Consider the following 27,290-nt stretch of genomic DNA (forward strand, 5'->3'; position numbering starts at 1 on the left):
TCCGGCACATTTTGTTCCATGGAAAATGACTTCCTAGTTTCTAAATGGAAAGTATTTATTCAGAAAACACAAAGTGATGTCATTTGAAGGTTGTTTTTTTTAACCTCGCCTATAGGTGACAGTATTTGATAAACATTTACAAAGGTTGTTCCTGAAATAACAACCAATTCACTATGTAGTGCCCTTAATTTGACCAGGGGACCCATAGTGCTCTGATGATAAACGGTGTACTAAAGGATAAGGTGCCATTTCAGTTAATGTTGTCTGAAGTATGTGTGATTTCAGTATTGACTGTAGATCTAGTAATTAAGAAAAATATTGTTTTGTCCAACAACAAAAAAAAACCTAGTTCTACTGGACATTGTGTCCTGTTTCATACCGATGTTTATATTCTGTTGGGTGTATAAGCAAAGTTGGCTCCGTCATACATCTGTTTTTAAAAACACGGTGGAAATGATTCATTATTCATATCACATCCCAGAGTATGGTTGACTGTCTCATTCTCGTCCCCCGCAATTTAACTTGAGCGCGTGGGTTTGTGCTACGTACGCCTGAATCACCCCTTTCCGCTCTTCCGTGAAAAAAGGCCAAATAAAGCAGTTTGGTTTAACAGTACAGGAAATGTCTCTCCAACTTTAAGAGATCACCACGGTGTCCGCATCCCAAATGACGGCCTATTCCTATGTAGGGAACAGGGCACTGTTTGGGACAGGTACTATGTGAGCAGCACATTCCTCGGGCCCGATTATCTCATTCTCACTCTTCGGTGACGTCATCTCTCTCTCTCTCTCTGTTCCAGAGGACGGGTGTTCACAATTTGTAGGAAAGAGAGCGAGAACAAAGTGGGTGGAGGAGAAAAAGGAAAATACCACTTAAATTCTATTGGTTGTGGGATTTCTTTTTTTTTCTTTTTTCATTTGCTGTGATTGGTTGGCATGAGTGTTCCAGGGAATCCCTCCAGCCAGTCATTTAAGCTGTTTGTCAGACTCATGTGGAGCAGAAAGTCCACAGTCCTCTGAAAAGGAGAGAGCTATCCAATACCTTTCGCTTTGAAACTGTATTTCAGCCCTACAATTTGAGCACTATGGATTTGACTTCTGGAATAGAGAAGGTGAGTGAAACACACTTGTAAAAACGTTATTGCGTGTCTCAGATTTGGAGTTGATTTAACTTCTGTTTTATACATTTTCAACCAAAACAAGTGTAACACAAATAGTAGCAATCGGCAGAAAATGAATGAATGAATGAATAAGCTTCAGTATTTCCTGTCATGTTTGCTACTGTTGTTCTCTGTTACAGTGTAATTTGTTAACCCTCTCAGCTGTGTGTGTTTGGGGATGAAAGATTTTCTCATTGGAATGCAGACTGGTGCACAGGCTAAATTACACTGACCAGTAACACCTAAAACCAAAAACAAAACAAAAAACAGTGTTAAAGGATGAGAATCGTAGAATTAGAGCACATAGAACAGATCTACCGCTTCCTAGACTCGCTTTCAATGAGAATAACGGAACTATAACTCAAATTTCTATGTGAATTTTGTCGGGGTCGCCCACGAAGCTACATACTGCGCCTTTTTAAATATCTCTTACTGGAAGAACCACTGAAAGTGAAAGACATTTTAAAGTGTAGAAAAGATGACATGTTAGTTTGATATTGAAAATGGCCCTTCAACAATCACCTTTACCAAAACTAAGCCGCAACCTTTTCTAAACCATCTCTGAAATAGTTTGACCCTCCCTGATGGTTTATCCTGAATTCACCCATTGTTGTGCTGCAGAGGATCACAGCCAATAATACTCTCCCTCCCTGTGTATTGTAGGTTACCGCCCTAATGACACCTCTAAACCCTATGTAGTGCACTACTTTTAACCAGAGCCCTATGGCTTCCGGTCAAAAGTAGTGCACTATAAAGGGAATAGGGTGCCATAAGGGACTGATACCTAGTCTGTCTCTCTTTCTGTTTCTCTCTCTCTCTCGGTTTCTCTCCCTGTCGCTCTTTCTCTCTGTGTATTTCTCTGTGTTTCTGTCTCTACTCTCTGTGTGTGTGTGTGTGTGTGTGTGTGTCTCTCTCTTTCTGTCTGTCTCTCTCTGTCTCTCTGTGTCTGTCTCTCTCTCTCTGTGTCTCTCTGTCTCTCTCTCTGTCTCTCTGTGTGTCTGTGTCTCTGTGTCTCTCTGTGTCTGTGTCTCTCTGTCTCTACTCTGTGTGTGTGTGTGTGTGTGTGTGTCTCTCTCTTTCTGTCTGTCTCTCTGTCTGTGTCTCTCTCTTTCTGTCTGTCTCTCTGTCTGTGTCTCTCTCTCTCTGTGTCTGTGTCTGTCTCTCTGTGTCTATGTCTCTCTCTCTCTGTGTCTCTCTGTGTCTCTCTGTGTCTCTCTCTCTGTCTGTCTCTGTCTGTCTCTGTCTGTCTCTGTCTCTGTCTCTCTGTGTCTCTGTGTCTGTCAGTGTGCTATGCCACAGCTATTCTTCCTGTCACACCAGAGAGACCAAGACAGAACACATCAATCTAACTGGACAGGCCCCATACCAGTACTTGTACTCCCACAGTAATCTGTCAATCTGGGGATCAACCATTGCTTCCCATTCAAAATCATATTTTCCGTAACCCCTAAACCTAACTCTAACCCTAACCTTAATTCTAACCCTAACCCTAACCCCTAAACCTAACTCTAACCCTAACCCCTAAACCTAACCCTAACCCCTAAACCTAACCCTAACCCTAACCCCTAAACCTAACTCTAACCCTAACCTTAATTCTAACTCTAACCCTAACCCTAACCCTAACCCCTAAACCTAACTCTAACCCTAACCTTAATTCTAACCCTAACCCCTTAAACTAAAATAGCCTTTTAACAAGTGAGGACCGGCAAAATGTGAATTTCAGTTTGTTTACTATTGTTATGAAACGGGCACACACACACACACACGACTCTGGTAACAGGTCAAACTGCAGGTTCTCTCAAAACAGGAACAAATTCATATCATTTAAGAAGTGTGATTTATAGAGCAACAGTGACCCAGTCAATCAACTTGCTATATGAGATATGCTCGCTACATATTTAGCCATAAATAGAGTTGCCATGGAAACATTTCAAAGAAAACGGTCTTTCATTGCAACCACGTTAGGGTGTAGAGAAAAGACAAATAGTGTGCTGAGTGGGAAACTGAAGTGTGTGTGTGTGTGTGTGTGTGTAATGCCATCTAAACTGAAGTGTGTGTGTGTGTGTGTGTGTGTGTGTGTGTGTGTAATGCCGTCTAAACTGAAGAGGGTCAGGTCAACAACCACTTCACTCTCTTCACTTTGTCACATCCAATCAACTATACAGAGGATTGTAGATTAATAGAATACAATAGCACACTTCTTTTGTAGTAACATAATTATTATAATAGTAGATCATCATTAGAAACACATTTATTGGTTGCACATGTTTCTCTCTGAGCACACTATCTGTGAAATGGTTTGTTTCTGAAACGCCGAGGCAGTGGAAGGGTGGTCTGAAACGCCGAGGCAGTGGAAGGGTGGTCTGAAACACCGAGGCAGTGGAAGGGTGGTCTGAAACACTGAGGCAGTGGAAGGGTGGTCTGAAACGCCGAGGCAGTGGAAGGGTGGTCTGAAACGCCGAGGCAGTGGAAGGGTGGTCTGAAACGCCGAGGCAGTGGAAGGGTGGTCTGAAACGCTGAGGCAGTGGAAGTGTGGTCTGAAACACTGAGGCAGTGGAAGTGTGATCTGAAACGCCGAGGCAGTGGAAGGGTGGTCTGAACCGCCGAGGCAGTGGAAGTGTGGTCTGAAACACCGAGGCAGTGGAAGGGTGGTCTTTAATAAATGTCAACCCTTACCCATAGTGGAGTTTAGGAGATACAGTCGGAAAGTATTCAGACTCCTTGACTTACGTAAATGTGATATTTCAGTTTTTTTATTTGTAATAAATTTGCAAACAATTCTAAAAAATCTGGTTTCGCTTTGTCATTACTGGGTATGTTGTGTAGATTGATGAGGGGGAAAAAACTATTTAATCAATTTTAGAATATGGCTGTAACGTAACAAAATGTGGAAGAAGTCAAGGGGTCTGAATACTTTGTGTGTGTGAACATCATGCTCGTTCAGATTCTTGTTTACTTTAGAGGTCCCATTTAGTAGATGTCAGACAGTCTGCCAATCAGAAGTGGCTGCCTCACCCTGCCGGCGTTGCTAACACTCACTTGAAACATACTTCTAGTTACCCCGGGCCAGCGGTTATCTTCCGTCGCTGTTCAGACGTATTACTGCTGCAACTCAAACGGCATCCTATTCCCTTCATGGTGAACTACTTTTAACCAGGACCCATAGTGCTGTTCCCATTGGGCTGTTCCCATTGGGCTGTTCCCATTGGGCTGTTCCCATAGTGCTGTTCCCATAGTGCTGTTCCCATAGTGCTGTTCCCATAGTGCTGTTCCCATAGTGCTGTTCCCATAGTGCTGTTCCCATAGTGCTGTTCCCATTGGGCTGTTCCCATTGGGCTGTTCCCATAGTGCTGTTCCCATAGGGCTGTTCCCATAGGGCTGTTCCCATAGGGCTGTTCCCATTGGGCTGTTCCCATTGGGCTGTTCCCATTGGGCTGTTCCCATAGGGCTGTTCCCATAGGGCTGTTCCCATTGGGCTGTTCCCATTGGGCTGTTCCCATTGGGCTGTTCCCATTGGGCTGTTCCCATTGGGCTGTTCCCATTGGGCTGTTCCCATTGGGCTGTTCCCATTGGGCTGTTCCCATAGGGCTGTTCCCATAGGGCTGTTCCCATAGGGCTGTTTCCATAGTGCTGTTCCCATAGTGCTGTTCCCATAGTGCTGTTCCCATTGGGCTGTTCCCATTGGGCTGTTCCCATTGGGCTGTTCCCATTGGGCTGTTCCCATTGGGCTGTTCCCATAGTGCTGTTCCCATTGGGCTGTTCCCATTGGGCTGTTCCCATTGGGCTGTTCCCATTGGGCTGTTCCCATTGGGCTGTTCCCATTGGGCTGTTCCCAATGGGCTGTTTCCATTGGGCTGTTTCCATTGGGCTGTTCCCATTGGGCTGTTCCCATTGGGCTGTTCCCATAGGGCTGTTCCCATTGGGCTGTTCCCATTGGGCTGTTCCCATAGGGCTGTTCCCATAGGGCTGTTCCCATAGGGCTCTGGTAGTGCGCTATACAGTATAGGGAATAGGCTGCCATTTTGGGATGTGTCACTACAGCCTGGAGTAGCCTGGAGTAGCCTGGAGTAGCCTGGAGTAGCCTGGAGTAGCCTGGAGTAGCCTGAGGGCAATAGGGAGGCTGTTAGCTGTGGATTATAAAAGGAATTTGATACCACGGTTGCCCTCGAGTTTGTTTTATTTATCTAATGTTTCTAATGCTGTGTGTCTAACCTTTTCAACAGTGTTTTCAACCCACACACCTTCCAGAACAGAAGTGCTGCTTATAGTGTTGCTTCCTCTTGTTACAGTCCGCTGTCTCTCTGCCTACGTCCCAAACGGCACCCTATTCCCTACATAGAGCCCTATGAGTTCTGGTCTAAAGTAGTGCACTGTATAAGCACTTTGTGACAACTGGTGATGCCAAAGGGCTTTATAACATCAATTAAATAAGCTTTGTGGATACCGGCTTTGCGAATACCGGTTTTGTGGATACCGGCTTTGTGGATACCGGCTTTGTGTGGATACCGGCTTTGTGTGGATACCGGGTTTGTGTGGATACCGGGTTTGTGAATACAGGCCATTGTATTTTCTGTCAGACTAGGAACCCCCCTGGCACCCTCAGGCTTTCTCCAATACAGAGAGAGATCCTCGGCTCAGGTCTCAAGTTAAAATAAACATCTTTAAGACACCAATTTGTTACAGTGTGATCTTTCTGAGCCCTTCATTCATGAGGTTGTTATGACTCTTGGCTCAGACTCAGAGACCACACACACACACACACACACACACACACACACACACTCAGAACACACGCTGCAGGAGGATAACACGGGACACACAGTTTTTGACCGTTTTTCCTCTGTGGTTTCAGGTTACTGTTAGATTTAATCTGTTACATTTTATTGTCTCAACAGTGAGTTAGTCACGAATAGCTTTTTTTAGCAATGACATCATTCTTGTCATGGGAAAGTTCCATCGCAGTGTCTCTGTAACCAGTGATATAACTCTACGCTGCCCGTCCTGCGCACCTGTATTTGTGTGTCACTGTATGTGTCTTGAGGCAGGGTTTGTGTGTCACTGTCTGTGTCTTGAGGCAGGGTTTGTGTGTCACTGTGTCTAGTTACATGGGTTTGAAATGTTGTCTGTGTGTCATGGTTTTAGTTTTTTTTAACAGTTGTGCTAGCCAGTGCATCTATCTGCAGATAATGTGACCCTTTGGTCACAGGAGAGAATCAGTCCTGCAGCATCACAGGATCTGAATGGGCCGTCACATTCATTTAGTATAGAGCCTTGGTATTATACAGTGTAGAGCCGTCACATTCACTTCCCTGTGGAGGAGGAAGACATTCTGTGACAAAATGGGATCAAATGAACACGGCAGATCAGGAAGAGCCTTGGTATTATACAGTGTAGAGCCTTGGTATTATACAGTGTAGAGCCTTGGTATTATACAGTGTAGAGCCTTGGTATTATACAGTGTAGAGCCTTGGTATTATACATTGTAGAGCCTTGGTATTATACAGTGTAGAGCCTTGGTATTATACAGTATAGAGCCTTGGTATTATACAGTGTAGAGCCTTGGTATTATACAGTATAGAGCCTTGGTATTATACAGTGTAGAGCCTTGGTATTATACAGTGTAGAGCCTTGGTATTATACAGTGTAGAGCCTTGGTATTATACATTGTAGAGCCTTGGTATTATACAGTGTAGAGCCTTGGTATTATACAGTGTAGAGCCTTGGTATTATACAGTATAGAGCCTTGGTATTATACAGTGTAGAGCCTTGGTATTATACAGTGTAGAGCCTTGGTATTATACAGTTTATTGCCTTGGTATTATACAGTATAGAGCCTTGGTATTATACAGTGTAGAGCCTTGGTATTATACAGTGTAGAGCCTTGGTATTATACAGTATAGAGCCTTGGTATTATACAGTATAGAGCCTTGTTATTATACAGTATAGAGCCTTGGTATTATACAGTGTAGAGCCTTGGTATTATACAGTATAGAGCCTTGGTATTATACAGTATAGAGCCTTGGTATTATACAGTATAGAGCCTTGGTATTATACAGTTTATTGCCTTGGTATTATACAGTTTATTGCCTTGGTATTATACAGTGTAGAGCCTTGGTATAATACAGTATAGAGCCTTGGTATTATACAGTATAGAGCCTTGGTATTATACAGTGTAGAGCCTTGGTATTATACAGTGTAGAGCCTTGGTATTATACAGTATAGAGCCTTGTTATTATACAGTATAGAGCCTTGGTATTATACAGTGTAGAGCCTTGGTATTATACAGTATAGAGCCTTGGTATTATACAGTATAGAGCCTTGGTATTATACAGTATAGAGCCTTGGTATTATACAGTTTATTGCCTTGGTATTATACAGTACAGAGCCTTGGTATTATACAGTGTAGAGCCTTGGTATTATACAGTTTATTGCCTTGGTATTATACAGTATAGAGCCTTGGTATTATACAGTGTAGAGCCTTGGTATTATACAGTGTAGAGCCTTGGTATTATACAGTGTAGAGCCTTGGTATTATACAGTATAGAGCCTTGGTATTATACAGTGTAGAGCCTTGGTATTATACAGTGTAGAGCCTTGGTATTATACAGTATAGAGCCTTGGTATTATACAGTGTAGAGCCTTGGTATTATACAGTATAGAGCCTTGGTATTATACAGTTTATTGCCTTGGTATTATACAGTACAGAGCCTTGGTATTATACAGTGTAGAGCCTTGGTATTATACAGTTTATTGCCTTGGTATTATACAGTATAGAGCCTTGGTATTATACAGTGTAGAGCCTTGGTATTATACAGTATAGAGCCTTGGTATTATACAGTATAGAGCCTTGGTATTATACATTGTAGAGCCTTGGTATTATATAGTGTAGAGCCTTGTTATTATACACTATAGAGCCTTGGTATTATACAGTATAGAGCCTTGGTATTAAACAGTATAGAGCCTTGGTATTATACAGTGTAGAGCCCTGGTATTATACAGTATAGAGCCTTGTTATTATATAGTATAGAGCCTTGGTATTATACAGTATAGAGCCTTGGTATTATACAGTATAGAGCCTTGGTATTATACAGTGTAGAGCCTTGTTATTATACAGTGTAGAGCCTTGGTATTATACAGTATAGAGCCTTGGTATTATACAGTATAGAGCCTTGGTATTATACAGTATAGAGCCTTGGTATTATACAGTGTAGAGCCTTGGTATTATACAGTATAGAGCCTTGGTATTATACAGTATAGAGCCTTGGTATTATACAGTGTAGAGCTGTATAATACCAAGGCCTTGGTATTATACAGTATAGAGCCTTGGTATTATACAGTATAGAGCCTTGGTATTATACAGTGTAGAGCTGTATAATACCAAGGCCTTGGTATTATACAGTATAGAGCCTTGGTATTATACAGTATAGAGCCTTGGTATTATACAGTGTAGAGCCTTGTTATTATACAGTGTAGAGCCTTGGTATTATACAGTATAGAGCCTTGGTATTATACAGTGTAGAGCCTTGGTATTATACAGTGTAGAGCCTTGGTATTATACAGTGTAGAGCCTTGGTATTATACAGTGTAGAGCCTTGGTATTATACAGTGTAGAGCCTTGGTATTATACAGTGTAGAGCCTTGGTATTATACAGTGTAGAGCCTTGGTATTATACAGTATAGAGCCTTGGTATTATACAGTGTGTTTAGGATTTGGGCTCTGATGCTCAGGTCTGTGTCCGTTTAGTGTTTACCTCTCTGTGCTCCTTGTCTAATCATTGTCCCTTTCCTCCCCTCCTTTCCTCCCCTCCTTTCCTTCCCTTCCCCTTCTTGCCCTCTATTTCCAGATGTGTGTGGGGCAGCAGCCAGTGGTTCCAGTGATGAGGGGTGAGACGTGTCTGTCATGTAAAGGGATCTGCTCTGGATTCATCCCACATTCCTGGAGGTAATTTAACCCTAACGAAGGTTTTTTTTTATGACGATAAACAGAATATACAGACAACATATAGATGTATAATCTACACATCAATCAGGAAGGCATGCACCCAATGGGGCTGCAGTGTGGAGGAGCAGGGTTCTAGCTGTGACCTAGAGGGTGACCTTACCACAGCTTAACCTTACCATGCCTTTACCTTACCACAGCTTTACCTTACCTTACCAAACCTTTACCTGACCACAGCTTAACCATACCATACCTTACCAAACCTTTATCTTACCTTACCACACCTTTACCTTACCATACCTTAACTTAACCACAGCTTAACTTTACCTTACCACAGCTTTACCTTACCATCTAACCTTACCACAACTTAACCTTACCATACCTTAACTTACCACAGCTTAACCTTACCATCTAACCTTACCACACCTTTACCTTACCATACCTTAACTTAACTTACCACAGCTTAACCTTACTTGACCTTACCAAACATTTACCTTACCATACCATACCTTTACCACGCCTTATCATACCTTACCTTAAGCCATCATACCTTATCAGTCCCTACCTTACCTTATCATACCGGGGCGGCAGCGTAGCCTAGTGGTTAGAGTGTTGGACTAGTAACCGAAAGGTTGCAAGATTGAATCCCTGAGCTGACAAGGTAAAAATCTGTTGTTCTGCCCCTGAACAAGGCAGTTAACCCACTGTTCCTAGGCTGTCATTGAAAATAAGAATTTGTTCTTAACTGACTTGCCTAGTTAAATAAAGGTTAAATAAAAAAATACCAAACCTTTAAATTGTCATACCTTATCTTACCTTACCTTACCCTAATCACACCCTACCCTACCTTACCTTACCTTATCATACCTTACCTCATCATACCTTATCTAACCTTACCATACCCTACCCTACCTTACCTTATCATACCCTACATACCCTTACTGTACCCTACCTTACTGTATCTGTCTCTCCCCACCAGGAAGGTGTGCACTGTGTGTGGCTGCAGTGTGGAGGACCACGGCACCAGTTGTGACATAGACGATGACCACAAGATTGGGCGACTCCTGGCCGACTCCAAATATACCCACCTGACCGCCAAGGTGATCTGTTATATGATTAATCAGATCAATTAAAACCCAATTCATCCGTTCTAAGTGGATACAGTGTATTTAAGATCATCAATGATAACACAAACCTCTGACTATTTCTGGGAACAGGTGAAGGGCATCCGGGTGTACAAACGTAACCGCATGGTCATCACCAACCCTGTCGTCTCAAAGAAGAACCCCACCTTCAACACCATCACCTACGACTGGGCCCCGCCAGGACTCACACAGAAACTGGTGAGAGAGGGAGGTGTTCAACAACATCACCTACGACTGGGAGGGAGTGAAACGTTCAATACCTGGTCAAATGGTACCATATGGGCCCTGGTCAAATGGTACCTTATGGGCCCTGGTCAAATGGTGCCTTATGGACCCTTGTCAAATGGTACCTTATGGGCCCTGGTCAAATGGTACCTTATGGGTCCTGGTCAAATGGTACCTTATGGTACCTTATGGGCCTGGTCAAATGGTACCTTATGGGCCCTGGTTAAATGGTACCTTATGGGTCCTGGTCAAATGGTACCTTATGGTACCTTATGGGCCTTGGTCAAATGGTACCTTATGGACCCTGGTTAAATGGTACCTTATGGACCCTGGTCAAATGGTACCTTATGGACCCTGGTCAAATGGTACTTTATGGATCCTGGTCAAATGGTACCTTATGGGCCCTGGTCAAATGGTACCTTATGGGCCCTGGTCAAATGGTACCTTATGGGCCCTGGTCAAATGGTACCTTATGGGCCCTGGTCAAATGGTACCTTATGGGCCCTGGTCAAATGGTACCTTATGGACCCTGGTCAAATGGTACCTTATGGACCCTGGTCAACTGGTACCTTATGGGTCCTGGTCAAATGGTACCTTATGGACCCTGGTCAAATGGTACCTTATGGGCCCTGGTCAAATGGTACCTTATGGGCCCTGGTCAAATGGTACCTTATGGACCCTGGTCAAATGGTACCTTATGGACCCTGGTCAAATGGTACCTTATGGGTCCTGGTCAAATGGTACCTTATGGACCCTGGTCAAATGGTACCTTATGGACCCTGGTCAAATGGTACCTTATGGACCCTGGTCAAATGGTACCTTATGGGCCCTGGTCAAATGGTACCTTATGGACCCTGGTCAAATGGTACCTTATGGGTCCTGGTCAAATGGTACCTTATGGACCCTGGTCAAATGGTACCTTATGGACCCTGGTCAAATGGTACCTTATGGACCCTGGTCAAATGGTACCTTATGGACCCTGGTCAAATGGTACCTTATGGGTCCTGGTCAAATGGTACCTTATGGACCCTGGTCAAATGGTACCTTATGGATCCTGGTCAAAGTAAATAATAGGAAACATAACAGCACAGAGAACTAGAGGCTTGTGATGTAATAAAGGTCAACTTAGTTCCAGGCTTGTGATGTAATAAAGGTCAACTTAGTTCCAGGCCTGTGATGTAATAAAGGTCAACTTAGTTCCAGGCCTGTGATGTAATAAAGGTCAACTTAGTTCTAGGCCTGTGATGTAATAAAGGTCAACTTAGTTCCAGGCCTGTGATGTAATAAAGGTCAACTTAGTTCCAGGCCTGTGATGTAATAAAGGTCAACTTAGTTCCAGGCCTGTGATGTAATAAAGGTCAACTTACGTCCCAGGCTTGGTGCAGTAAATCCAGCAGACTACGGGCATTCTTCTCCTCAGTCAGAGTTGGTCGGTCCACGTGCCACAGCCGGCGCCTGCTAGCCTGCTTGACTGGCTCCATCACCTCTGACCTAAACAACAGACCACTGAGCAGAACAACTTCTGCACACCTGAAATATCAAATTACCAGGTGCAGATCCCTTCAAATTCAAATCTGGACCTTAAAGCCAGTTCCATTGCCCTCTTGTCATTGTTTCCCCTCTTATCAGGGACTGATTTAGACCTGGGACACCAGGTGGGTGATTCCCCTCTAATCAGGGACTGATTTAGACCTGGGACACCAGGTGGGGGATTCCACCTCTAATCAGGGACTGGTTTAGACCTGGGGACAACAGGTGGATGCAATAATTATCAGGTAGAACAGAAAACCAGCAGTAGTCCAGACCTCGTAAGGTAAGAGTTAAACACCTCTACCTAGATCATCTTAGATGATAGGAGAAGGTAGTATTCAGGACCTCGTAGGGCTAGGTGATATGATAGGAGAAGGCAGTAGATTTGAAGCAAAAACCCCAATGAACTCTAGATTCCTTCCTAGGTTTTCATCCAATTAGATGCAGTATCTAGGTTTCCATCCAATTGGCACATTTTCCCACCAGAGATGTGTTCCCATCAAACGAACTTGGTGTGGACTAAAGGCTGTGTGTGATGACGTAGTGCACATAAAAATAACTTTTGCGGTGAAATACCCATATATCGAAAAAAACAATCCAAGTTAAATGGGTTTTCCATCGTATTTTCAACTCGATTGCTGGTTTCCTCAATAGTTTATTTCGTTATATATCCAGCGCTTGACTTGGACTGAAATAGGTACCAGTACTCATTTTTTGGTGCCAGTACTGTTTATATTTAGTTGCAGGAGCTCCAGAATACTTTTGAGTTAATATTCTATAAGAGGAACAAGTCAAGCACTGGATATAGTGAATGTGCTCTTTCCAGTTTTGGCACGTGCGCTCTAGCCAACAGTATCGCAGATACAGTGCCGGTATTGCCGAAATGATGAATAATTATGAGCAAAAGAGCAAGATCATCATGTCACCAGAATAAGACCCTGGATATTTATTGGAAAAGGAGCTCATCACCGTCTACGTTCACCACCAAGTTCATCATCGCTTATTTCATCTGTAGCCTAATAAACTGCATGATGTCCCGAGTCGTAGTGGGACGACCACACAACACAAGTTTACTTCAATATGATGGTTATTATATCAATATTTGCGCATAAAAGTGATATCTTCTGCTAATTAATTTGACAGATAAAACGATCTCATCATGTCTAGCGTATTTTGGTTGGTCAACATTTGGAAAGTTCACCGACAAATTTGCTGTGGTGACATTTTTATCTGACGTACTTTAGTCCAAGATTAAAAGGTTTGTCACAAAAGGTGCCATGTTGAATTGACCAAACTGCAGCGGGTATGTGGATACTCATAGTTTCTTTAATAAACAAAAGTAAAGCATCCACAGGGAAAAACAATAAATGATACTCACAACAGCAACAGTTTTGCAGGCTATACAAAACGCAGTGCAAAAACAACTACCCACAAACACAAAGACAAACACACCCTATTATATAGGACTCCCAATCAAAGGCAACTCAACACACCTGCCTTCAATTGGGAGTCCCATCCCAATTAACTCTACATAGAAAACGAACCTAGAACCTATACCCACAACTAACTAACTAAACATAGAAATACATAAACACAGAGCAGTGCCCAAAACCCCCGGAATACATAAATAAAACGACCTACTACCTACACCACCACCCCAAACCATATAAAACAAATACCCTCTGCCACATCCTGACCAAACTCCAACAACAAATAACCCTTAACTGGTCAGGACGTGACAAGGTTGGATAGAAACCTGTTACATTTATCACAATCTTCATCAGATCAAGATTTTTTGTTCATTTGAAAGTTTCTTTCATCTGTCACACAATCTCAGTGTAGCAATTTTACTGTAAATATCTTTAATCTGTTAGTGGGCTAGTAAATATCTTTAATCTGTTAGTGGGCTAGTAAATATCTTTAATCTGTTAGTGGGCTAGTAAATATCTTTAATCTGTTAGTGGGCTAGTAAATATCTTTGGTCTGTTAGTGGGCTAGTAAATATCTTTGGTCTGTTAGTGGGCTAGTAAATATCTTTGGTCTGTTAGTGGGCTAGTAAATATCTTTGGTCTGTTAGTGGGCTAGTAAATATCTTTGGTCTGTTAGTGGGCTAGTAAATATCTTTGGTCTGTTAGTGGGCTAGTAAATATCTTTGGTCTGTTAGTGGGCTAGTAAATATCTTTGGTCTGTTAGTGGGCTAGTAAATATCTTTGGTCTGTTAGTGGGCTAGTAAATATCTTTGGTCTGTTAGTGGGCTAGTAAATATCTTTAATCTGTTAGTGGGCTAGTAAATATCTTTGGTCTGTTAGTGGGCTAGTAAATATCTTTGGTCTGTTAGTGGGCTAGTAAATATCTTTGGTCTGTTAGTGGGCTAGTAAATATCTTTGGTCTGTTAGTGGGCTAGTAAATATCTTTAATCTGTTAGTGGGCTAGTAAATATCTTTGGTCTGTTAGTGGACTAGTAAATATCTTTGGTCTGTTAGTGGGCTAGTAAATATCTTTGGTCTCTATAAGAATACTTCAGAGTTTTATGATGCAACGAGGAACATTATCCAGTCCATGTCCGTGGTGCAGCCTGTCTGTCTATCTGTGACTGGTTTAGCTCTGAGGCCAGGGCAGGCCTTCCAGGAAGCCTTCATCAGGACACACTAATGACATGCAGGATTGTAGAGTGGTGATAGGTCAGCCTCACCCCAGGATCGTAGAGTGGTGATAGGTCAGCCTCACCCCAGGATCGTAGAGTGGTGATAGGTCAGCCTCACCCCAGTGAGGCAGGCAGAGAGTGGGGAGCTGAGCTTTACCCCTTAACGAGTGCTGTAACCCCACTGCTCCATCCTGGATGTGGATACAAAGAAAACCCACTATGACGGATGTGTGTCCTCTTCCAATACGTTTTCTGATTGTGTGAAGATTAGTATTTACTGAAGAGTATTTGATGACTTGTCTGTTATTAGGGGAGAGATGAAGAATGATTGGCTGTTTAGAGTTACTAGCTAGTGCCCAGCTAGCTAGATACGTTTAGTTAGATGGTTGAAAAGATTAATAGAATGATGTGCTACTGTAGGTCACAGAGTGCTGACAGTAGAAGGAGGGATGGATGTGCCAGGTCACAGAGTGCTGACAGTAGAAGGAGGGATGGATGTGCCAGGTCACAGAGTGCTGACAGTAGAAGGAGGGATGGATGTGCCAGGTCAGAGTGCTGACAGTAGAAGGAGGGATGGATGTGCCAGGTCACAGAGTGCTGACAGTAGAAGAGGGATGGTTGTGCCAGGTCACAGAGTGCTGACAGTAGAAGGAGGGATGGATGTGCCAGGTCACAGAGAGCTGACAGTAGAAGAGGGATGGTTGTGCCAGGTCACAGAGTGCTGACAGTAGAAGGAGGGATGGATGTGCCAGGTCACAGAGAGCTGACAGTAGAAGAGAAGGAGGGATGGATGTGCCAGGTCACAGAGTGCTGACAGTAGAAGGAGGGATGGATGTGCCAGGTCACAGAGTGCTGACAGTAGAAGGAGGGATGGATGTGCCAGGTCACAGAGTGCTGACAGTAGAAGGAGGGATGGATGTGTCAGGTCACAGAGAGCTGACAATAGAAGAGAAGGAGGGATGGATGTGCCAGGTCACAGAGTGCTGACAGTAGAAGGAGGGATGGATGTGCCAGGTCACAGAGTGCTGACAGTAGAAGGAGGGATGGATGTGCCAGGTCACAGAGTGCTGACAGTAGAAGAGAAGGAGGGATGGATGTGCCAGGTCACAGAGTGCTGACAGTAGAAGAGAAGGAGGGATGGATGTGCCAGGTCACAGAGTGCTGACAGTAGAAGGAGGGATGGATGTGCCAGGTCACAGAGTGCTGACAGTAGGAGGAGGGATGGATGTGCCAGGTCACAGAGTGCTGACAGTAGGAGGAGGGATGGATGTGCCAGGTCACAGAGTGCTGACAGTAGAAGAGAAGGAGGGATGGATGTGCCAGGTCACAGAGTGCTGACAGTAGGAGGAGGGATGGATGTGCCAGGTCACAGAGTGCTGACAGTAGAAGGAGGGATGGATGTGCCAGGTCACAGAGTGCTGACAGTAGAAGGAGGGATGGATGTGCCAGGTCACAGAGTGCTGACAGTAGAAGGAGGGATGGATGTGCCAGGTCACAGAGTGCTGACAGTAGAAGGAGGGATGGATGTGCCAGGTCACAGAGAGCTGACAGTAGAAGGAGGGATGGATGTGCCAGGTCACAGAGTGCTGACAGTAGAAGGAGGGATGGATGTGCCAGGTCACAGAGAGCTGACAGTAGAAGGAGGGATGGATGTGCCAGGTCACAGAGTGCTGACAGTAGAAGGAGGGATGGATGTGCCAGGTCACAGAGAGCTGACAGTAGAAGGAGGGATGGATGTGCCAGGTCACAGAGTGCTGACAGTAGAAGGAGGGATGGATGTGCCAGGTCACAGAGTGCTGACAGTAGAAGGAGGGATGGATGTGCCAGGTCACAGAGTGCTGACAGTAGGAGGAGGGATGGATGTGCCAGGTCACAGAGTGCTGACAGTAGAAGAGGGATGGTTGTGCCAGGTCACAGAGTGCTGACAGTAGAAGGAGGGATGGATGTGCCAGGTCACAGAGTGCTGACAGTAGAAGGAGGGATGGATGTGCCAGGTCACAGAGTGCTGACAGTAGAAGAGGAGGAGGGATGTGCCAGGTCACAGAGTGCTGACAGTAGAAGCCTGGAGGTTAGAATAGAGAGTGATGATCTATTTTCCAGCACTGTGAGGGCTGCTTGGCCACCACTCTGAAACGTGTCAGCATCCCAAATGGCACTCTATTTCCTACATAGTGCACTACCTTTGACTTGCGGTTATGGTAAAAAAATAAAATAGTGCACTATATAGGGAATAAGTAAGGTGCCATTTGGGACGCTGACCCACAAGTCAGGGCCTGTGAAGTATTTCTCCGGTTTAAAAGGACCAAATCCCAGGTCCCAAAGCCAGTTAGTGTTGCTGCCTACAGTCACATACAATATAAAGCTTCATTCAAAGACCAACTGTACAGTTTAGCTCAAGCTAAACTCTCTGGAGTCTATGCTTCACATAGCTCTGTCACACTGATCTGGTGCTGCTGTTGTTGTTGCCGTAAAGTTGAGTCCTCAGTCCTTGTTGTTTCATGTAGTTTACTCTCTCGTGGGCTGTGTTAACTCCTCTCCCTCTCTCACCCTCTCTCACCCTCTCTCTCCCTCTCTCTCCCTCTCCGTCTTTAGGCCATGCTGTACATGGCGTTGGTCCCGGAGGAGAAGCGTCCAGTAGCAGGGACTGAGGGTGCGATGTACCGACGCAGGCAGCTGATGAGACAGCTACCTGTCTACGATCTGAACCCCTCCCAGTGCCACGGACCTCTGTCAGAGGACCAGGTTAGATTTGGATGCCGTCCAAATTAATCATCTTTATGTTTGTATTTAAGCCTCCATTTTGGAATTTTGTCCAAATTATCGACAGGTCACTTCTTCTAGTATTCTTATTTTGATTCATATTCTTCATTTTTTAAAAACATTTTATTATTTATTAATAGGCCTACGTATAAAGATGCACTAGCTGTAACAAACATAATGTCCATAGTAGTAGTTAGACTTTACACCATATAGAGCAGGTAGCCTAGTGGTTAGAGTGTAGTGGCGGCAGGTAGCCTAGTGGTTAGAGTGTAGTGGCGGCAGGTAGCCTAGTGGTTAGAGTGTAGTGGCGGCAGGTAGCCTAGTGGTTAGACTTTACACCATATAGATCAGGTAGCCTAGTGGTTAGATTTTACACCATATAGAGCAGGTAGCCTAGTGGTTAGACTTTACACCATATAGGGCAGGTAGCCTAGTGGTTAGACTTTACACCATATAGAGCAGGTAGCCTAGTGGTTAGACTTTACACCATATAGAGCAGGTAGCCTAGTGGTTAGACTTTACACCATATAGAGCAGGTAGCCTAGTGGTTAGACTTTACACCATATAGAGCAGGTAGCCTAGTGGTTAGAGTGTAGTGGCGGCAGGTAGCCTAGTGGTTAGAGCGTAGTGGCGGCAGGTAGCCTAGTGGTCAGAGTGTTGGACTAGTAACTGAAAGGTTGCAAGATCCAATCCCCGAGCTGACAAGGTAAAAATCTGTTGTTCTGCCCCTGAACAAGGCAGTTAACCTACTGTTCTTAGGCCGTCTTTGTAAATAAGAATTTGTTCTTAACTGACTTGTTTAGTTAAATAAAGGTTAAATAAAAAATATAGCCTGAATGCTTATTTCCCATCGTTGGTCTTGTTCCTTCCACCAGCTCCAGGCCATGTCTGTCTTCATGAAGCGCTACAAGGAGGAGGCTCTAGGAGTAGGGGAGGTGGCTCTGCCTGGGGAGGGAGGCGCTAACCCTCCGCCCGTCGTCAAAGGAGGTGGGCAGAAGAACGGGGCTGTGACCAGGGGACCTGGGAAGGCCACCATTATCCAGTCAGACACGAACACGACCACCACCAACGGGACGGACGACGGCTATAAGAAGAGGAAATATGTAAGTCTTTGCTATAGAGTAATTACAGTTTAAAAACATTTGCATCTACATTAACTTATCCACGCTCATTAATTCACACACAAATACATTCGCATGCCACTGAACTAGGAGTATTCTGGTGTATTGGCTAGCTGTACTTTAGACTTAAACTGAGAAACTTGGTAACAACCTGCGTACTAAATAAATGTCCACCGAGAGACCGGATGTTTCTTAATTGGTTCAAGATTTATTTCCTGTCTGTCCCAGACCTGGGTTCAAATATTATTTGAAATCTTTCAAACTACTTGTTTTAGCCTGGAGTACCAGATGGGTGTGGTTTGCCGTTTAGAAAATATTCTACAGGTCCATTAAAGCCAGGCAAGCTCAGTCAACCACAGATAAAGTATTTGAAAGTATTTCTAATAGTATTTAAACCCAGGTCTGTTCTGTCCCCGCCTCCTGTCCCTGTCCCCGCCTCCTGTCCCCACCTCCTGTCCCTGTCCCCGCCTCTTGTCCCTGTCCCCGCCTCCTGTCCCCGCCTCCTGTCCCACCTCCTGTCCCTGTCCCCGCCTCCTGTCCCCGCCTCCTGTCCCCGCCTCCTGTCCCTGTCCCCGCCTCTTGTCCCCGCCTCTTGTCCCCGCCTCTTGTCCCCGCCTCTTGTCCCCGCCTCCTGTCCCCGCCTCCTGCTCCAAGCCTTTCAATCTTACTTTTGTCTTTCATCCCTCCATTCCTACATATAGTGAAGTATCAATGCAATGTAAAGATATTTTTAGTATATGTTTTTATTTGACTAGGCAAGTCAGTTAATTTTAAGAACAAATTCTTATTTACAACGACGCTGGGACAATTGTGCGGTATAACATCAAAACAATATAAAAGTATAATTGGACATTTTTTTAAGAGAAAAGTTATAACTTGTTTTGACCAGACTCATTTTTCAATATTTTAACTACTGTTTCCTTTTAATGACACTGAACCATGAAGTTCACATATATCACAACTAACTCAAGGCCGTGTATATTATTCTCCTGACTGAGAGACAGAGAGAGAGAGAGAGGCGGACAGAGAGAAAGAGAGGGAGAGAGGCGGACAGAGAGAAAGAGAGAGAGGCGGACAGAGAGAAAGAGAGAGAGAGAGAGGCGGACAGAGAGAAAGCGAGAGAGAGGCGGACAGAGAGAGAGAGAGAGAGGCGGACAGAGAGAGAGAGAGAGAGGCGGACAGAGAGAGAGAGAGAGAGAGGCGGACAGAGAGAGAGAGAGAGGCGGACAGAGAGCGAGAGGGAGAGAGGCGGACAGAGAGCGAGAGGGAGAGAGAGGCGGACAGACAGAGAGAGAGAGAGAGAGAGGCGGACAGAGAGAGAGAGAGAGAGGCGGACAGAGAGCGAGAGAGAGAGAGAGAGGCGGACAGAGAGCGAGAGAGAGAGAGGCGGACAGAGAGAGGGCGAGAGAAAGGCGTACAGAGAGAGAGAGAGAGAGACACCATTACCCTAGAGCACACAAAAAATTATACATACCTTGACCTAAACATCAGCGCCACAGCTAACATCCGCAAAGCTGTGAACGATCTGAGAGACAAGGCAAGAGGGGCCTTCAACGCCATCAAAAGGAACATAAAATTGACATACCAATTAGGATCTGTCCAAAAAATTGATTGAATCAGTTAAAGAACCCATTGCCCTTTATGGCTGTGAGGTCTGGGGTCCGCTCAACAACCAAGAATTCACCAAATTGAGACTCTGCATGCAGAATTCTGCAAAAATATCCTCTGTGTACAACGTTGAACACCAAATAATCCATGCAGAGCAGAATTAGGCCGATACCCGCTAATTATCAAAATCCAGAAAAGAGCCGTTAAATTCTACAACCACCTAAAAGGAAGCGATTCCCAAACCTTCCATAACAAAGCCATCACCTACAGAGAGATGAACCTGGAGAAGAGTCCCCTAAGCAAGCTGGTCCTGAGGCTCTGTTCACAAACACAAACAGACCCCACAGAGCCCCTGGACAGCAACACAATTCGACCCAACCAAATCATGAGAAAACAAAAAGATAATTGGAAAGAATTAACAAAAAAACAGAGCAAACTAGAATGCTATTTGGCCCTAAACAGAGAGTACACAGTGGCAGAATACCTGACCACTGTGACTGACCCAAACTTAAGGAAAGCTTTGACTATGTACAGACTCAGTGAGCATAGCCTTGCTATTGAGAAAGGCCGCAGAAGGCAGACTTGGCTCTCAAGAGAAGACAGGCTATGTGCACACTGCCCACAAAATGAGGTGGAAACTGAGCTGCACTTCCTGACCTCCTGCCAAATGTCTGACCATATTAGAGACACATATTTCCCTCAGATTACACAGATCCACGAAGAATTTGAAAACAAATCTAATTTTGATAAACTCCCATATCTACTGGGTGAAATACCACAGTGTGACATCACAGCAGCAAGATTTGTGACCTGTTGCCACAAGAAAAGGACAACCAGTGAAGAGCAAACACCATTGTAAATACAACCTATATTTATGCTGATTTATTTTCCCTTTTGTACTTTAACTATTTGCACATCATTACAACACTGTATAAAGACATAATATGACATTTGTAATGTCTTTATTCTTTTGGAACTTTTTAGAATCTGGCTGTAATGTAACAAAACGTGGAAAAAGTCAAGGCGCCTGAATACTTTCCGAATGTACTTTATAGTATAATACCAATACATATTATGACAAGGAATATACATTTTTGATAATTTAGTGTTTTACAACACGTTGATTAACAGGTAGTAAACAGAAGCAGGAGTTCAGGTCTGTTGAACCAGTCAATCCAAAAACAGAAAATATTCAGAAAAAGTTTCCTCCGTTAACAGACGTACAATGATGAAGATTTAGAAGTTATTTTGAATACATTTAGTTGGTTGTGGAGTCGTGAAATCTTCAGACGATATTGATGGTAGTTCATAAATAATAACATTAAGTTATGATGTTTTTCATCAGAAAGAGACAAAAGGAAATACCAGTTGTAACTCATTTTATAGTGCACTACTTCTGACCGTGGATCTATATAGAGAATAGGGTGCCATTTGGGATGCGCCCTAGTAAGTGTGTGTTAGGACCGTGTCTTTAAACACTAGTACTATAAGTGCCTGGTGGATGACGATAAAACAGAAGATTTATGACTAAAAAAGGGAGTCGGTTTTCAGCTGCTCTGAAAGGTCCTGTTTATGGCCCTGTAAAAATATCAACAGAACAACCCTGCTAGCTACAAAATGTAGAAGTAGTAGTTCTGTCTCTCTTTTTCTCTCTCTCCTCTCTCTCTCTCTCTCTCTCTCTCTCTCTCTCTCTCTCTCTCTCTCTGTTTCTGTCAGCTCAGGTATGGACAAAACCTGGTCACTTCTCATTAGAAAGTGACCGTATGTCATTTAAAATACTACAAAATGTAGAAGTAGTAGTTCTCTCTCTCTCTCTCTGTTTCTGTCAGCTCAGGTATGGACAAAACACTTCTCAGTAAAAAGTGACTGTATGTCATTTAAAATATTAACTTAGAACTTTGCTTTCATTACCAATTGATTTTCCCAACTGACTGCTATACAGTACAGTGCCTTCGGGAAGTATTCAAACCCCTTGACTTTTTCCACATGCTGTTACATCACAGCCTTGTTCTAAAACGTATTAAATAGATTTTGTTTCGCATCAAACTACACACAATACCCCATAATGACATCACAAAACCCCATAATGACATCACAAAACCCCATAATGACATCATAATACCCCATAATGACATCACAATACCCCATAATGACATCATAATACCCCATAATGACATCACAATACCCCATAATGACAAAGCAAAAACTGTTTTTTCGTTTTTTTTAATAATGATTTTTTTAAACGGAATTATCACATTTACATAAGTATTCAGATCCTTTACTCAGTACTTTGTTGAAGAACCTTGGGCAGCGATTACAGCCTCGAGTCTTCTTGGGTAAACCTGTATTTGGGGAGTTTCTCCCATTCTTCTCTGCAGATTCTCTCAAGCTCTGTCATGTTGGATGGGGAGTGTTGCTGCACAGCTATTTTCAAGTCTCTCCAGAGATGTTCGATCTGGTTCAAGTCTGGGCTCTTGTTGGGCCACTCAAGGACATTCAGAGACATGATGTTGCCACCACCATGCTTCACCGTTCCTCCAGACGTGACGCTTGGCATTCAGGCCAAATAGTTCAATCTTCATTTCATCAGACCAGAGAATCTTGTTTCTCATGGTCTGAGAGTCTTTATGTGCCTTTTGGCAGACTCCAAGTGGGCTGTCATGTGCCTTTTACTGAGGAGTGGCTTCCGTCTGGCCACTCTACCATAAAGGCCTGATTCCTCGAGTGCTGCAGAGATGGTTGTCCTTCTGGAAGGTTCTCCCATCTCAATAGAGGAACTCTAGAGCTCAGTGACCATCAGGTTCTTAGTCACCTCCCTGACCAAGGCCCTTCTCCCCCGATTGCTCAGAGTGGCTGGGCGGCCAGCTCTAGGAAGAGTCTTGGTGGTTCCACACCTCTTCCATTTAAAAATGATGGAGGCCACTGTGTTCTTGGGGACCTTCAATGCTGCAGACATTTTTTGGTACCCTTCCCCAGATCTGTGCCTGGACACAATCCTGTCTCGGAACTCTAAGGACAATTCCTTTGACCTCACGGCTTGGTTTTTGCTCTGACATGCACTGTCAACTGTGGGACCTTATATAGACAGGTGTGTGCCTTTCCAAATCATGTCCAATCAATTGAATTTGGCACAGGTGGACTCCAATGAAGTTGTACAAACATCTCAAGGATGATCAATGTAAACAGGATGCACCTGAGCTCAATTTCGAGTCTCAAAGCAAAGCGTCTGAATACTTATGTAAATAAGGTATTTCAGTTTTTTTTTGTGTAATAAATTTGCAACAATTTTTTAAAACCTGGGGTATTGTGTGTACATTGCTGAGTTTTTTGTTGTTGTTAAATCCATTTTAGAATAAGGCTGTAACATAACAAAGTGTTGAAAAAGTATAGTGGTCTGAATACTTCCCAAAGGCACTATATTAATAAAAATATATATATGTTTGTATTTCTTTTATGCAAATGTATGCACATTTAAATAATGATGTAGTTCATAAACTAGTTGTGTAATTGTAAGACCTTTTTTACAGTTGGCCTCGTGTCTGTAGCGTAAACTGTTAAAGAGCTGTACCATTTTGAAAACCAACCACTTTAGGCTGACATTGACAGTCATGTTGTTTTATGCCATTTCTAATAGTTATAATGCACAGTAAGAATGTTTGGTGGTGGGACAACATACTTTTTTGTATTTCATTTCCAGTTTGGAAATGAAATGAAATACAAAAAAGTATGTTTTAAGTGAAATATTAGCTTTTGTCTGAAGCCGAAAAGGCCAGGAAATTCCAAATCTAATTGGACTTATTATAACAAAGCTTTTCAGCATACACACAACGGCACCTACTAGAGTTCTGTAAACATGTTTTTTCTGTGAGACTCCAGCTAAGTCTGGAGACTGGATAGCTAACTAGCAAGCAACGACTACGTCAAACTAACAGAAACCGATACAATTTAAATAATGCAAGCTTATCTGGCTTGAATTACATTTTGAATATGGCTGAGGATATAACGTTAGCAAGCTAGGATTATTTTTTGTTGTTGTCTCTTGCTCATCAAGATGAGAGAGTGGCTAGGGGGGACCTGGGGGGACCTGGCGAGGCTAGGGGGGACCTGGGGGGACCTGGCGAGGTGTCTGTTTGATACGTCACAGGCCCGAAAATAGATCAAGTAGATATCCAATCAAGGGCCGTTGCATTCTCCCTTTGAGACTGTATGATCTGTAATCCTAATTCTGTCCATCTTTTTTTTGTTTCTCCTTTAGCGAAAATGAAATATTAGCTGTTAGAGGTTGCTTTTCACTATGTAATTAGTTAGCTTAGCTTAAGTTTTTGCTGGGAAAGATAGCAGAGAAAATATCGTTTTTAATTAAATCAACAACAACCTTCTCGGATATTCAAATAGAAGGTGAAGGTCATAATTAATCTTTCTCTGAAGTCACTTCACAAGTCACAATTTATTGGAGGTTACTTAAAAAAGTCCCTATGGGAGATGCGAAATGATCATCAATTTTTTTTACCAACTGAGCCACAGGGGACATGGGAATGGTTTTCAGCATATGTGCCAAATGTCATTCCAAAATATGAAGTATTGATGGAGAAATGAAGAGGGGGGAAAAAACGAACTTTAAAAAAGTATATTGTGACTATTGTCACATCTTTAATATTGATGATTTTGTTGGCCTGAAATGCCTCTGCCCCCTCTCTCTCTTGTTATTATACATTCAGAATGAAGAGAGAGCTTGTTCTCATACAGATACACAGACAAACCTTTCATTCTGTTTAGAGAGAGAGAGAGAGAGAGAGAGAGAGAGACGGGGAAACAATCAAAGGCTGACTAAACATCTGCATTTGATTGCTTCTATCATAACAGAAATGCACCGTGGTTTGGGTTCACGGTTGGCCTTGGAACTGTTGCTATGGTGATGTGGGTTTGATTACTTTGAGAGAGGCCCATGCAGTATCATCACGTTGTTTTGTGTGGATAGAACAGCGTACTGGCTCGTGGGTTACACCCAGCCAGCCTCCCCTCGTCTCTCTTGGACTGGGCTGGAGTTTCTCCATCTGGATCATGAGTGTCATGTCTTCCTGGTGCTCAGATTTTGTTCTTTCACTGTTCCACAAAATTCTCAATGGTATTGTTTTTCTTTCCCTCTTATTCCCCATCTCTCTCTCTCTCTGTTTCTCTCTCTCTCTCTGTCTCTCTCTCTCTGTCTCTCTCTCTCCCTGTTTCTCTCTCTCTCTGTCTCTCTCTGTCTCTGTTTCTCTCTCTCTCTGTCTCTCTCTCCTCTCTCTCTCTCTGTTTCTCTCTCTCTCTGTCTCTCTCTCTCTCTGTTTCTCTCTCTCTCTGTCTCTCTCTGTCTCTGTTTCTCTCTCTCTCTGTCTCTCTCTCTCTCTCTCTCTCTGTTTCTCTCTCTCTCTGTCTCTCTCTCTCTGTCTCTCTCTCTCTCTGTTTCTCTCTCTCTCTGTCTCTCTCTCTCTCTGTTTCTCTGTCTCTCTCTGTCTCCTCTCTCAACTATCGCTACTATCGCTCTCTCTGTTTCTCTGTCTCTCTCTGTCTCCTCTCTCAACTATCGCTACTATCGCTCTCTCTGTTTCTCTCTGTTTCTCTCTGTCTCTACTCTCTCTACTCTCTCTACTCTCTCTGTCTACTCTCTTTCTCTACTCTCTCTCTCAACTCTCTCTACTCTGTCTCTCTCTCTGTCTCTCTCTCTCTGTCTCTCTCTCTCTGTCTCTCTCTGTCTCTGTCTCTCTCTCTCTCTCTGTCTCTGTCTCTCTGTCTCTCTCTGTCTCTGTCTCTCTCTGTCTCTCTCTGTCTCTGTCTACTCTCTCTACTCTCTATCTACTCTCTCTCTCTACTCTCTCTCAACTCTCTCTACTCTGTCTCTCTCTCTGTCTCTCTCTCTTTGTCTCTCTCTCTCTCTGTCTCTGTCTCTCTCTGTCTCTCTCTGTCTCTGTCTACTCTCTCTCTGTCTCTCTCTGTCTACTCTCTCTACTCTCTCTACTCTCTCTCTGTCTCGGTCTCTCTCTGTCTACTCTCTCTCTCAACTCTGTCTCTCTCTGCCTCTCTCTCTGTCTCTCTCTCTCTCTGTCTCTCTACCTCCCCCTCTCCATTCCCTCTACTTCTCCTCTCTCCTACAGCATTGCAGTGGTTGCGGGGAGCTCACCCCCCTGAACAGTCCTGTGGTGTATGCAGAGGGGGCAGGCTACGACAAGCAGTGGCACCCGACCTGCTTTGTGTGTTCAGAGTGTGGGGAGGCCCTGGTTGATCTGGTATACTTCTGGAAGGAAGGAGAGCTGCTGTGTGGAAGACACTACTGCCAGAGGACCAGACCCCGTTGTGCAGGCTGTGACGAGGTGAGAGGAGAGGAGAGGAGAGGAGAGAGGAGAAAGGAGAGGAGAGGAGAGGAGAGAGGCGAAAGGAGAGGAGAGGAGAGGAGAGAGGCGAAAGGAGAGGAGAGGAGAGAGGCGAAAGGAGAGGAGAGGAGAGGAGAGGAGAGGAGAGGAGAGGCGAAAGGAGAGGAGAGGAGAGGCGAAAGGAGAGGAGAGGAGAGAGGCGAAAGGAGAGGAGAGGAGAGGCGAAAGGAGAGGAGAGGAGAGGCGAAAGGAGAGGAGAGGAGAGAGGCGAAAGGAGAGGAGAGGAGAGGAGAGGAGAGAGGCGAAAGGAGAGGAGAGGAGAGGAGGAGGGAAGGGAGGGAGGAGAGCTGCTGTGTGGAAGGCACTACTGCCAGAGGACCAGACCACATTGCCATAGCTGTGATGAGGTGACTGGGACTCTATAGGGAGAGATTCTATAGGGAGATTACCACAGACACAGTGCTTGTGTCCCAAATGGGGTGTGGTCTAAATTAGTTCACTACATAGGTAGTAGGGTGCCATTTTGGACGTAGACACAATATCTGTTCTCTCAAAGATAGAAGCTATCTAGAACCATAAAGGCTGTAGAATAACCATTTATAGTTACAGGGAGAACCTTTTTACCCAACAAAGAACCCTTAAACACATTCTGTCTTTTCTCGTCCTGTCTGCAGCTGATCTTCTGCGAGGACTACAAGAAGGGGATAGACAGTCGGGCGTGGCACCAGGACCATTACTGCTGCTGGCAGTGTGGACAGAGTCTGGACAGCCCCTGTTCCTGCCCCCAAACACCCCGCCCCAGCCCTGTTTAG

At 44.0% G+C, this 27,290-nt stretch overlaps 1 protein-coding gene across 1 annotated transcript; it reads left to right on the forward strand.

The window, feature by feature from the left end:
• Positions 1–970: 970 nt before the first annotated feature.
• LOC115151162 (LIM and cysteine-rich domains protein 1-like) lies at positions 971–27,290 on the forward strand. The gene is made up of 8 exons (XM_029695174.1): positions 971–1,111; positions 9,004–9,101; positions 10,078–10,198; positions 10,316–10,441; positions 17,235–17,384; positions 18,278–18,505; positions 26,263–26,478; positions 27,153–27,290. The coding sequence occupies exons 1-8, from the start codon at positions 1,085–1,087 to the stop codon at positions 27,288–27,290; spliced, it is 1,104 nt and encodes a 367-aa protein (XP_029551034.1). The 5' UTR covers positions 971–1,084.

Source organism: Salmo trutta, chromosome 16 (assembly GCF_901001165.1).
Source record: "Salmo trutta chromosome 16, fSalTru1.1, whole genome shotgun sequence".
NCBI classification, from domain to species: domain Eukaryota; kingdom Metazoa; phylum Chordata; class Actinopteri; order Salmoniformes; family Salmonidae; genus Salmo; species Salmo trutta.

Coding starts and splice junctions, on each gene's coding strand:
- LOC115151162 (XM_029695174.1), top strand. CDS start 1,085: ATGGATTTGACTTCTGGAATAGAGAAG. Junction 1,112..9,003: donor TGACTTCTGGAATAGAGAAG/GTGAGTGAAACA, acceptor CTCTATTTCCAG/ATGTGTGTGGGGCAGCAGCC. Junction 17,385..18,277: donor GACCTCTGTCAGAGGACCAG/GTTAGATTTGGA, acceptor TCCTTCCACCAG/CTCCAGGCCATGTCTGTCTT.